This window comes from Rosa rugosa, chromosome 6 (assembly GCF_958449725.1).
Source record: "Rosa rugosa chromosome 6, drRosRugo1.1, whole genome shotgun sequence".
NCBI lineage: Eukaryota > Viridiplantae > Streptophyta > Magnoliopsida > Rosales > Rosaceae > Rosa > Rosa rugosa.
The window spans coordinates 9,272,351-9,285,886 of record NC_084825.1 but is presented as its reverse complement, the minus strand read 5'-3'; the positions used below and the strand labels follow the sequence as shown (position 1 = coordinate 9,285,886).

The following is a 13,536-nucleotide window of genomic DNA, read 5'->3' as shown; positions in this document are numbered from 1 at the left end:
TCCTTTTGTATAGTTTTTATTCATAAAAAAAAAAAAATGGCATGCATATTTGCATGTCAATTTTTTTTTTATTCATAAAAATTATTTTTGCGACGGCATTTTTGCCGTAGCAAATGACTTTTGGCGATGGCAAAAAACTTCAGTAGCGGTTGGTGGCGTCGCCATTGGTATTTGCGACGGCATTTTTCAGTCGCAAAATTCTTGCGACGGCAATCGTTTTGCCGTTGCTAATAGTCTTGCGACGGCGAATTGCCGTGGCAAATACCATTGGCGACGCCACCAACGGCGTCGGAAGAATTGCCGTAGCAGAGCCGTCGCCAATGCTCTTTTGCGACGGCAAAAGAGGTTTTTGCGACGGCATTGCGCCGTGGCCGTTGCAATTTTTTTTTGTAGTGATCTTTGCATAAATATGAAACTCGTGGAGTCGTACATTTATTTTCAAAAAAGAAAATGAAGGAAAATGTCACATTATAGTGTAAAATGATAAAAATATCACCTAGTTTCCTATTTGATAAATTGTTAGTAATATTAATTTAACCCTCGTTAAAAAAGGTCAATTAGTGATATTTTCGTTTTCCATTTTACCCTTGGTATTAATATACCCAATTTGTGTTTCAATTTCAAAACCAAGACCCTTGCCGTCTCTGAAGTCGATGTCGTTTTGCGCCGATCTTTCTCCGGCTGGAGCCGAGTTACCAATGGCCACTGTTCATCTTCGACTGGAAAGCGACCTAGAGACGAACTGGAAGGCAACGGTAATCATGAAGACAATGGGAGCTGCGGCCGAGATTCGGTGCTTAAGACTCGATCTGTACCTACAACTTCTTCTTCCTCATCGCTAATTTCGTTCTCATTTCCCGCTCCCAAAACCCTAACCCAAACAAACAATGGGCTAGAAGAAAGGACCCCCCGCTGACGACACTCTCGAGCCAAAGAAACCCCTTCGCGTCGGCTTCTCCAGTGTCGGTGAGTCCTCTCAATTTTCAATTTCAGACCTATTTTTCCTTTAATTTCTTGAACCATTTTTATGCGTTCCACTTGTTAATTTTGTTTCTGTTGCTGTTTCTTTTGTTTAGATGCTAATTTGTTGATATTTTGTGTTTGTAATTTTCATGGATTTGGGAGCAGATGCTGGAGTGGAGGCCAAAGATTGCATCAAGATCAAGGATATGGCATTGAAGGCCTCGGGAGCCTACAAAAACTGCAAGCCGTGTTCAAGGCTGTGCGGCGACCACCGGAACCGGAACTGTTCGGATTCTAATATGTCGGCGAAATGAGTTTGATATGTGAACCGAATTAATTTGTATACTGATGCATTTGACTGCAGGATATTCATGGAAATGATGTAAAGCTGAGTACAGTGGCAAGGTTCTTCTGATTGTGAATTAACTTCAAAATGATAATGTTGCTTCAAAATGTTGAATTTGGGGTGGGCTACATATTCAAGTTTCTTCTTTTGGGCGAAGGCCAAATTTTTTTTCATTACAACTATGCACAAATGTAAGAAATATCATTATGTATTGTCGTCGACGAACGTCAGGAGGCGAGAGTATCTGGAAGAGAACAAGCAGTGGCTTACTGGCTATGATAACGAGAATGAGAAACCTGAGTGAAGAAGAAAACGAGGACTCAATCGCTGATTAGTGATGAAAATGACGGAGAGGAGACTGAAAACCTATTCCTAATTATTTTCGGGTGGGTTTTAACATCAAGACGACAAAATTTTGTTGACACTATATATAGAAAATTTTTTTCTTCAAAATTTTCGGGTGGGCTTGACCCCACCCCATAATGTATGTAGATCCGCCAGTGCATGTGATCATAAACAATCAAGATCAATTGAAACACACAAAAATGAACTACCTTTACCTTGGAATTCTCTTTGCCAACCTGGTTCTCTGGTTCTGCAGCTTTGTTCCCAACCATCATCGTCATCGTCATCAAAATCTGAGATTCAAAAATGGCATCGTAATTTAAAATAGGTTTTGAAATTACCGCCGGAGACGGAGATCTAGTAGGCCGAGTTGTCAAAATCGCCGGAAGACCGCTGCCACTGATTGGCGCCATTACTGGAGTGAGAAGACAATACCTGCATGAGGCGGCTGGCCAGGGAGTCAGAAACTGAGTTTATTATCCTCGTCGCCATCATCCGCGGTCGTCTGTGATGATGGATAGTGACCCAGATTCCGATGGATTTGAGAGAGAGCGAGAGAAGTTATTCTAAAATGGATCAGGGAAGAGAGAGCTGATGGCATGAGTTGTAATTAAATATAACTTTAGTGGTAGGTTGTAGGGTTTAGAGTTGTAATTAAATTTAACTCTAATAGCCCTAAACCCTATACCACATACATCCCGCCTTATATAACTATTAATGTGGCCGGAATAGCCACATCATATTCTATACCACATACATCCCACCTTATATAACTGTTAATGTGGAATAGCCACATCATATTATAAAATTCTCTAATAGGTTGGATTTTGTATTTTATCAACTGCTACATCTTGTGTGGGATGCATGAAATACCATAAAAATGATTCACCTAGCATTAATCGAATGTAAATTATCTGAATCTTAGGGAGACTCTAAAATGTGAACTTTTGAATTAACGGTTGTATGAATTGTCCAAATTTTAGTTGTAATATCAGAGATTCTGATACTATGGTGTTTATCTACACTCATTTTATATCTACTTGAACAAAAATTACAATTTATATGAATTAAAATTACAACATTGAGAACAAAGTTATCATATTCATTTGCACTATTTAGATATAATTAAATTAAAATGACAAGATTGACAATGAATTTGTTCAAAAGTTTGGAATAAGATCGTAGGTAGTGTAATTACTATTAATAGTACTAAGATTACACAGAATAGGACTCATGTACATTACTACTCTAACAACAATTTGTTGTTACATTTATAAATGTGTGTATGACATACGGTATGTATTATATGATTTTCCGTAATATTATTTATTCAACACACGTGTCATCTAACTACTGATTTATATGTCTTCATGAAGTTCTCACTAGAGCCTCACCCTGCATTTTATGTTCTTATTAATTTTCTTGGAGACTATAATTAGAGCCGGCCCTGAGGGATACCGCCTAAGGCAGGCATCTCAGACCACCGGTCTTCGGGGGCCTGCGAGTTATGCGTAAATATATATTGTTTTTGCGCTAATGATGGCAAAGTATCGTCTTGCCCCAGCGGAAACCTATTATTCTGAGTTGCTGACTAACTTACAACCAAGATTCTAGCTTGGGCTCTGACCTTTTGCCCTTTTTCGTCTTTTCAATGATTGATTTAACTCCTTTTCCTTTACTTGTGAGTTCTGACACCTCGCAGCCCAGTTTTCCCATTCCTTTTCCATATAAATTATTTTTGTTTTTCATAACTTTATGTATGAATAAAAATTTTATACTTTTGTTTTATTTATTTTGATCAAAACACATGTTTTTGTTTTCATTGAGTTCAAAACACATGATTTTATATTATCATTTGATGAAAAACGTATAAGTATTTATCTATCTATTTGAGAGGCCACATTTTAATTGTTCGCCTCAGGTAGTTAGAATCTGACCGATCCTGGTTGCAGCCATAGATGCCCCAGCTTGAAGTAACTACACCCCAAAACCTTTTTTTTTTTTTTTGAATATTCTTCTTTTGCCCAATTTTCTTGTCTCTGCACCCAAATTTTATCATCTATCTAACCGTCCTATCATATTGTAAGAGGGTTAGTGTTTGAATCCTTGACTTGTTGCATGATCATCTGATCATCTGATTAATTAAGGATTCAATACAAATACAATAGAGGAGTCATGAGAAACTTGTAGTCGTACAGATTTCATGACTTTTCACTGCTCTTCCATACGAAATCCCCCATCTCATTTTACCATCTTTCCCATGGTTGCATTTAGCCGCAGTCAAATTCTAACGTAAATTCATTAAAATTCAGCGATCATTACATTCAAATAGTCAAGCACTAACTAAAACAGAAAACAAAATTCAGACTCCACAAAATTTGCATCGAGTTGAAAATATGAGACAAGCTAGTGTACTGGTGGGTATGGAATACCCTCATTTACAATTATTTGAACAAAAATTTACAAGTATTTGAACCAAAATTACAACATTGAGAACAAAAGTTACCATATTCATTTACACTATTTACATATAGTTAAACAAAAATTACAACATTGACAACGAATTTGTTCAAAAGCTTGTAAAAATGTCGTAAGAGGTGTAATTACCATTATTAGAACTAAGATTACAACATTGACAACAAATTTGTTCAAAAACTTGTAAAATGTCGTAAGAGGTGTAATTACAATTATTAGAACTAAGATTACACAAAGTAGGACTCAAATTACAACTTTGACAACAAAATTTGTTCTCACTTTTGTAAATGTGGGTATGAGATACCCACCACTACACTAGAATTTCCCTGAAAATATAGCAGTGTAGTACGTCTTTCTTAATAAATAAATTAATCTGAATTTTTTGTTGTTGTTGTTGATGACAAAGAAATTAATCTGATTGATAAAGCGTGCAAGTCTGAAAAACCAATTGAAGACAATAATATCTTTAATAATGTCATATCTTCCGGAAATTATGAAGTCAGACAACCTCATTTTCCAGGAAAAATGATTACAAATAAGTAATCCAATAAGTGAAATGACTATCTCGATGTGTAGGCCATTATTGTTTAATGGAGGCCTAGAAGGGTTAATTGAGATTAATTGACAAGTCAGATATATGCTACCTTATTTCTTTATTTTTCTCCATCTCCATTCTTGGTTTCCTAGTTGATGAATATTTTGAACGTATGCTTCTTTTATTTGTATTTTATAGAATACTTTGATTTGTGGGGACATATTTTAGTTCTGTGTAGGTGAGATCTTTAAGGTATATATCTGCCGTAAGTGGTCATCCAATTACTCCTGAGCAAGAAATCACAAGCCTCCTGACCTTATTGTGAAAAGAGCAATTCAGCAATCTAGCTTTGGCATTATTGGTTACACCGTCTATAGTTTGGTTCTGAAGTGTGAGAGCGAGAGATTGAGTTATCATCCCATGGGTTCACCAGCAACATGCACCCAGTCACTGGTAAATATCACCTCAAGAAAGATCATTAGACCCTCGTCTCCAACTCCTCATCACCAAAGAACTCTCAACCTCTCTCTTTTGGACCAAATCTTCCCTCCTACCTTATACCCTGCTATCATATATTTCTACTCCAGTGATCATTTTCCTTCAAATGATGTTTCGGAGAGCTTACAAACATCGCTATCCAAGGCTTTGGTTCAATTTTATCCCCTGGCCGGCCGACTAAATGGCCCTGCTTCCGTCGACTGCAATGATGAAGGGGCTTATTTTCTTGAGGCCCAAGTCAACTGCCAGCTCTTGGACTTGCTTAAACTTCCTGTACACAGCTTACTCAACAACCTCATCCCGGAGTTTGATCCTCAAACTGCCCATTCCGCCTTAGGTTCTGCAGTTTTGCTTGTCCAAATGAGTCGTTTTAACTGCGGAGGAATCGCCCTTGCTGTGTCGCTGTCGCACAAGATCGCAGATGGAACCTCATATCAAATATTTGTACGAGCATGGGCAGACATACATCGTGACCATGAATATGAGAGTCAACTAATGGTACCACGATTTAACGGAGCATCTCTGTTGCCGGCTAAAGACTCCTTTGTAAACAACTTAGGGTTACCAAAGTGGTTGCCAGAGTATCAAGGTTTAACTACTAGGAGGTTCGTGTTTGATGTCACGAAGATTGCCAATCTCAAGGCTAAAATTGGAGGTACAAATGTACAACTTGTTTCAGCAATCATCTTGAAAAGTGCTCGTGCTGCTTCTTATCAATCCAAGCCAGAGACGAGTTCAAGTACAGCAGTGTTGTCGCAAATGGTAAGTTTCCGTAGAAGTATGGGTTCGGTAGTAGTGGAAAATGCCATGGGAAATTGGTTTTGGCCAGTTCAAGTGGTATTCAAACCAAACGAGATGGAACTACATGAGTTGGTGGCAAATATGAGGAGAGACACAACAGTCTTCTACAACGAAAAGGCGGGCAAATTCAAAGGGGAAGAAGGGTTCTTGGTGATGTCTGAGTTGTTTAGAGAGAGGGGCGAGCTTTATAGAAACACCAAGGGATGCATCAGTGTTTATAAGGCCACAAGTTTGTGCAAGCTCCCTGTATATGAAGTTGATTTTGGGTGGGGGAAACCAATATGGGTTACTGGCCAAAGCAACCAGAAGAACGTATTTGCGCTGTTTGATACAAAACGTGGCGATGGGATCGAAGCATGGGTGACACTCGATGAAGAAGAAATGGCCATATTTGAGACTGATGAGGAGCTCCTTTCATTCGCTTCTCTAAACCCCAGTGCTAGTGTCAATCATCACTCTCGTATGTAAAACCATATTAAACAATTTCATGTATGTTGCGAATAAATTGTACGTGTATGGAAGTGTGTTTCACTTGAGAGGGGATAAAATAAATTGTGTATGAAAGTATGTATCCAGTGCATGTGTTTCTGTAATGACTTGGATTTTCTTGTTAATTTTCTGTATTTTGCGTGAAATTAATAAAAGTTTCAGTTGGTACAAATTATGGTTTCGATGCCTTGTTCTAATGATTAATCGAGAAATATAAATTATTTCAGACAATTATTCACTCGGAATGCTTCGATTCAATGTTGACTTTTTATATGTTAAGATTCTGTGAAAACTTCTTTCACAGAAATTGTAGAACGCAATCGATACGAGTTTGTGGACATGTAGAACACAAAAATTGAAATTCGTATGAAGAATTTATGGTCAACGGAAAAAGTTTTTATTTTTGGATAAATAGAAAAATTTCAGAAATTCTAGGGAAAACCCAGTTTCCATTTTCAGAAACCGAGTCTCTCTCTCTCTCTCTCTCACTCTCTCGCATCGTAACAAAAATTGCCGCATTTATTCTTCTAGCCATATCTCGGCCGTCTGACCACTGTTGGCCATGCCACCGGTCCCAATCGCTTCGTCTCTCTTCCTTCTTCAAGTTTGTGGTAGCTTTGTTGCACGATTTTGGCTGTAGAAGGTGTCGTAAGGCGGAGAATTTTAGTGGTGCTACTTCGGGGTCACTGTAGAAACTTCTTATTTCGGCCACCTCCGGCCCCAATTTTTAGGGGCTTTTGAAGCCTAGGAGACGCACATCCTTCCCTCCAAGCAGCTTGAAGCGATTTGAAGTATGGAGGTCGAATTGTGGATTTGAAATTCTAGGGTTTCACTGATTCCTTGAATTTTCGTGGTAAATTCCGGCCAAATGGCTTAGATTCAGACATTGTGCTGGTTGTGAAAGTTGTTGTATATGTTGAGATGAACATTTCGGCATAAGTTTCATGACCCAATTTGGGGGTTGTCGACAGTGCGTGGAGCCCACACTCAGCCACTGCTAGCGGCACGTCCGACCAATTTTTGGGGTTCTATTTTCATGGTTGTCATCTACTCGTCGATATGAGCATGTTGATATACTATGGGGTCATGTAGTGACCATTTGAAGCATATTAGATTTAACCTATTTCTCGGTTTTACGATCCGTGAGGATCCGACGGTTGGATCGTCTTATAATTTTGAGAAATTGATCCTAGAAGTGTTCCGAAGATATTGGGAGGTCTGGGAGGAAGTCTTTTCTTGATTGATAAAATCTTCGGCATTGGGTTCAAATGATCGGTTCGAACCGTAACTCTTTCGTTTTAATCGCGTACTAAGTTGAGAACTTATTTTACTTAGGTGATTGACGGGTAGTGTTCTGTACTTTATCTCGGTCGTAAGAGAATATACAGTGAGATTTAGAGGTGAGTAAAATCTCACGAGGTTCATTTATGAACAGAGTTTCCTTTATCGTTTGGATTTAATTGCTAAATTGTGAAATTGTTTTCTGAAAATAAATATTTGTTTTAAATTATATGAACTTGATCGGCTATGGTTCATAAGTAAAATGAGATTTTATTATAAAAATGATTTTTCCTGAGTTTTGCGATTGTGGACTACAGTTGGTATTAGTGGCATTCCTAAGTGGATGACTACACGCGTGTGTGTGTATATATATTTACGTGAAATATATAGGGAAGTTTTATTTATACACCACTATATACTTAATACACATATCTATTTTTTCTTGTGCCACTAATACCAAAAATTAGATTTAACTTAAATTACCAAAATAGACATCCTCTCTTGGCGTCGAAGTCTTAGCTTCTCCTGGTCGTCTTTACGAACAACCTTAGAAAATACTAGAAAAGTTGTAGGTAATGAGATGATTGAAAGGGGTCTTGATCATGGTTAAAAAAATAAATAATGGTTGAAGGAAGAGTTGATTCATTTTATGGATTTTATGGGTATTGATTACCTTCTCATCTGAGAAAATGAATGAGAAAACCCTCACTAACAATGGTATCATTTTTGTTTCATGATTGCCATAAACCTAAGAATCTATGTCGTAGCTACTAGCTCTACCCTTTCTCCTATCCTATGGGTATATGAGAATCTAGGTTTAACGATAATCTCAAGAAAATAATAAAAGAGAGAGGTTTTTTCTTTTCTGATGTGGAGCGTCTGAGAATGTTGAGTGTAATTTAGATAGTTTTATGAGGTGTTTTTAGAAAAATATCAGAATGAGAGATTATATGAGTGGTGCATTAAGCATAAGATGTGTAATATGACTTTAAGATTGTGTAAATATAATTTCCCAAATATATATTGTGATGGCGGTGTGGCATTGTGATATACATGATAATTGTGGTTTTATTCAGGTTATTAATATGCATGATAATTGTGATTTTATTCAGGTTATTGTTTTGAGCATTTACTCTTTGAAGGAATACAATATATCATATAATTGTTGATTTTATTGTGTTGAAAGAGTATTTGAGTTTTGGTGTAACATTTTGAGTCATGTTGGACTTTGTAAATGTTTTCGGTCACGGATCTAGAGTCACAGTAGTGACAGAGGTAAAAATATCGGATACCATGCCTTTGGCCGGATGATGAGTTATGATTCAGGACGCATCGTCTATCTTGATCATGTTATTTTGCCACCATTTGTTTTTCACCCTAGCTATTTGTTTATATTAAAATTTAATTACTTGATACATTTGTCACCAGGGAGTCAGAAATTGAGTTAACTGAGTTCAAAAATGTCACGCCCCGAACTTTGAATAAGTAATTCCAATCCGAAACGTGAAACTCAACTAACCTATTCATATGCTTAGAATTTTTTTTCAATTTAATTAAACCAAGCATTAAACAACACGAATTACAATCCTCAGAGTTTACAAAATAAACTATATAAAATTCATTGCACGTTTACTTACTTGGAATGGAAAATAATCATGAATCGGAGACAAGTGGAATGGGAGAAGAAAGGAATCGGTATTGATTCCAGAGGATTGATTCCTAAACCCATCTCCCTCCTTCGTAATCAAATTCCTGAATATTCAAGAATCGATTCCTGATAAATAGGTGGGACCTACACCCATTCCGTTTCTTTCATGTGTTAGTAAACACAGGAATTCTTTTACCCGAAATCATTTCGATTCCTTTATGTGTTAGTAAACACATGAGTGTTTTTACTCCGTAATTTCGATTCCTTTATGTGTTAGTTAACACAGGAGTGTTTTTACTCCGTAATCATTCCCTCCCATTCCAAGTAAGTAAACGTGCCCTCAATATGTAAACACACTCACCAACTCACTAAACAGCAGAAGACTACAACTATAAGCACCCTTTCTACGCCCATGTTACAGAAAGTCCACCTCGGCATCAATGATGATTAATCAATATCCTAACCTACACAATAACCCCTATATTGTGGAATAGTGCACCAGATTATGACAACAACCCGGTAAGATTTTGCAAGCTCGTATGAGTAAATCCAAATAACCACAAACACCTTTCTGACTCAATACAGAGAAACAACACAATAAGTATATCTAGAATCAAGATCCTTTCCTTTTATAGATATACAAGTCGCCCCATGACAACCCAAATCATTTGAAATCTCAACAATAATCAAATGATTATTGAATCACTCATCTTTCCTCTCAACAAGATCACAATACATAATAATATTTCTCAACTTACTACGAGTCTCACCCATCACTGCACTCCCCAATTAAACTAAATAAGACCATTAACCATGCATAGAAAATTAATTCAGGAAATAACCAAAATGCATACAATCAAAAATCATAGTAATCTCTGTATATAGTTTAGTTTCAAGGGATTACATTAAAATCAAACAATAAAATGAAAAAGAGAAATAAATGAGAAATCAAACATTAGAAATGAACAAGGAAATTAATTAAAGAAATTATCAACTCACACTAATAAATCCATCCAAAACTCAACACCTTTTACCAAAAAGACACAAGTCACACCGTGACAAAATCATAGAAAATGTTAACCTAACAAATCAATATGAAAATCCGGTCCAACCTGGACATGTTGGCAGACAGACTAGAGCTCTAACTAATCGTAACCACTCACTCAGCCAAAGGCGTGATTCCCGATATATTGCCCGAGGTCACAACTTGCGACCCCAAATCCTTAGGTCAACTTGACCCTTAGATCAAAACATTTAAACAGTCGCACTGGACCCAAAATGTTACTCAAATCACCAAAAGGAGAAATCACAACCTGTGACTCCCACATCTTCAAACACTTTTCAGAACAATAAAAACACCATTTCCTACGACATATTGTTTCCCGAAAAGTCATAACCCAAAACAATCTATGAACTCATTTACAAACATTATTTGCATCACAACCATTCCCCCAATATATATATATATATATATATATATATATATATATATATATATATATATATATATATATCCTACAAAAGTAGATATTCAATTCAATAATCTGAATAAAATCATCAAAAATCCATACATCACAATGTCACTATATTTTATTTTCCTGAAAGTTATATCCCAAAACAGTAACAAATCCACTCACACACGTTGCTTATATCACCACAAAATCACCAATACATATTCTATTTTCGCAGATAATAATTGCACGAAAATAATAATCCAAAAGTAATAATCATTATTTCTTCACTGAATGCCACACCATACAGATATACATTTCACGTAAGTATATATATACATTGTCGTCCACTCAGGAATGGTTACCACTACCAACTATAGTTCAAGTGTACTAAAAACTAAAAATTCATTTTCATAATTAAAATCTTATTTTTACTTACCCATGGACAATAAACGATCAAGTCCATGGGTATTATATATGCAAACGATCGTATTGACGAGTAGAACAAAAATATAAACAGAAACTGTCCCTGGCCTGCCGGAACCTGCTGGAAAATGCTGCCACAGTGGCGGCGCTGCCTCCGGCCCAAACTCGAATTCTCAAAATTCAAACCAACCAAATGTTCATCATGCGGAGTTGAGCAACTTTCATACCTGGAGCTAAGTCTTGATTGGCCTAAATTGTCCTAGATCAATCTCGAAAGATAGAGCAATCCTAGCCGTTGATCGCATTTCCAGATTCGTTGTGGACCGTTGAACTTCAAACCTTGATCTTTCGCTCCACACTTCAAATCATACTTCAAGGCTAGCATGGGGATGATCTAGAGGAGGGGAGGAACCCAGAACCGGGAAGGATCGACCAAGATGTTACTAGAAAAAAGGATTTCTGATCGGGTCCTGAAGCTCAAAGCTTTGCGGCTTCTATCCGCCGCATATGGTGGCTGCTAGAGGAAGATGAGGGCACCGGGACGTAGGCGAAGGGAGTCTGATGAGTCCAACACCAGTGGTAACTTGGTTGGAGGACGTCGGAGCTGAGAGCTTGAACCGGGTCGGGTCGGCTGCTCTGCGTCGGGTTTGGCGCGGCAGGAGGAGAGAGAGTGGAGAGATGAGGTTTCCAAAAATTGAAATTTGGGAATTATGGCCCAATTTCCGGAAAAACCCAAATATATATATACTAAACTGGAAACATTTTTCGATGGCCATAACTTCTTCGTACGAACTCTGATTTTCGCGTTCTACATATGCACGAACTCGTCGATACGAGTTCTACGACTTCCGTGAAGGAATGTTTTGCAAACTTCTAATGTATAAAAAGTCAACTTTTGTGACCCCCCCCCCCCCCCCCCCGGGAAAAAAAATGTTCGGTTTTCGATAAAAACTCGTTTGAAGGTAATTCCACATCATCTAAGTTGTGCCTACGACTACGAAATCAGTTCTAAAAGGTCATCAAAAATTAATTTTAATTTTTCAGGGTATTACAAAAAAAACAATGGCAATCTTTTAAGTCAAAAATGTCAATCTTATCTCTAACATTGACCTGTGTAGCTCTAGCTTGCTGTTACGGCCCGTCAACATGTTGACAACGACGTACAGGAAGAAGAAGGAGACGATGATCCAGCTGAGTATTACGTCAAATTGGATTTTGCCGGCGAGTAATTGAAAGAGGCAGAGGGAAAAGTAGAAGAGGAAGGGGCTAGACATGTCGGACTCCTTGTGGAGGTCCGGGGTGACTCGGAAGGGGGTGGAGAATGGACTTGGTCTTTCGCCAGATTTGATCAGGGTGAATACCGAGCTCGAGCTCGTCTAGAAAAGGATCCTCATCTTCGAAGCAGGAGCCTCTGTCGTGGAGTGAGCCGGACTATGATTTTGGGATTTGATCGAGAACTCACTAGAAAACGAGAAAAGGAAGAGAGAGAGAGAGATAGTGCTGCAGATCGGGGAGAGAGGAGAGAGAGCCACATGTAATTAATTAATTAATTAACTAAGCTAAGGGCAAACCTGTTATTTTGTTTTAAATAGGGTAAGTGGGAATAAAAATCTTTTGCTAGAGTAAATGAGATAATTTTTGCAAGACTCAGTTGATTTTATATATGTGGCATATGTAAAACAAATGCCACATATTTTGGTGAGATAAGATAATGAAAAAAGTCCCTGATTGCCTTACCAGAGATAAGATTGCCATTTATAATCTTTTACATGGTGAACAATTAAAACAGCCTCTTAGTGGCAAGACGGGATGTAACCACCGAAATCATTACCAGAAAGGTCTAACTCAATGAGCTGGGTAAGGTTTCCTAGAGAAGATGGGATTGGACCCGCTAATTGATTTGATGCAAGCGAAAGTGTTGAGAGCTGGGTTAGATTTCCAAGAGAAGACGGGATGTAACCACTGAAATGATTAGTATCAAGTGACAGATGTGACAGTTGGGTAAGGGTAGCCAAAGAAGCAGGGATTGAGCCAGTAAGTGTATTATTTGAAAGGTCTAAATAAACCAGCCGCCTAAGATTACAGAGTGAAGATGGAAGCAACCCTGAAAAATTGCATCGACTAGCAACTAACTCATTCAGTGAATCAAGCTTTTCAATAGAAAAAGGGAGGTCTCTTGAAAACCTTGTTCTAGAAACTCTCAGTGACATGAGAGGACTAGTTTGTTCAAATGCCGGCAAAAAACCTGTGAGATCTGGATTGGATTCTACATTAAGAA

The 13,536-nt window shown here is 37.7% G+C and overlaps 1 protein-coding gene across 1 annotated transcript; it reads left to right on the top strand.

Annotated features, from left to right (window-relative positions):
- Positions 1-4,944: 4,944 nt before the first annotated feature.
- LOC133717608 (acyltransferase Pun1-like) lies at positions 4,945-6,624 on the top strand. The gene has a single exon (XM_062144321.1). The coding sequence runs from the start codon at positions 5,085-5,087 to the stop codon at positions 6,429-6,431; it is 1,347 nt and encodes a 448-aa protein (XP_062000305.1). The 5' UTR covers positions 4,945-5,084; the 3' UTR covers positions 6,432-6,624.
- The last annotated feature ends 6,912 nt before the right edge of the window (positions 6,625-13,536 follow it).

What these genes read in the sequence shown, in the direction of transcription:
- LOC133717608 (XM_062144321.1), top strand. Translation starts at nt 5,085, where the DNA reads ATGGGTTCACCAGCAACATGCACCCAGTCACTGGTAAATATCACCTCA.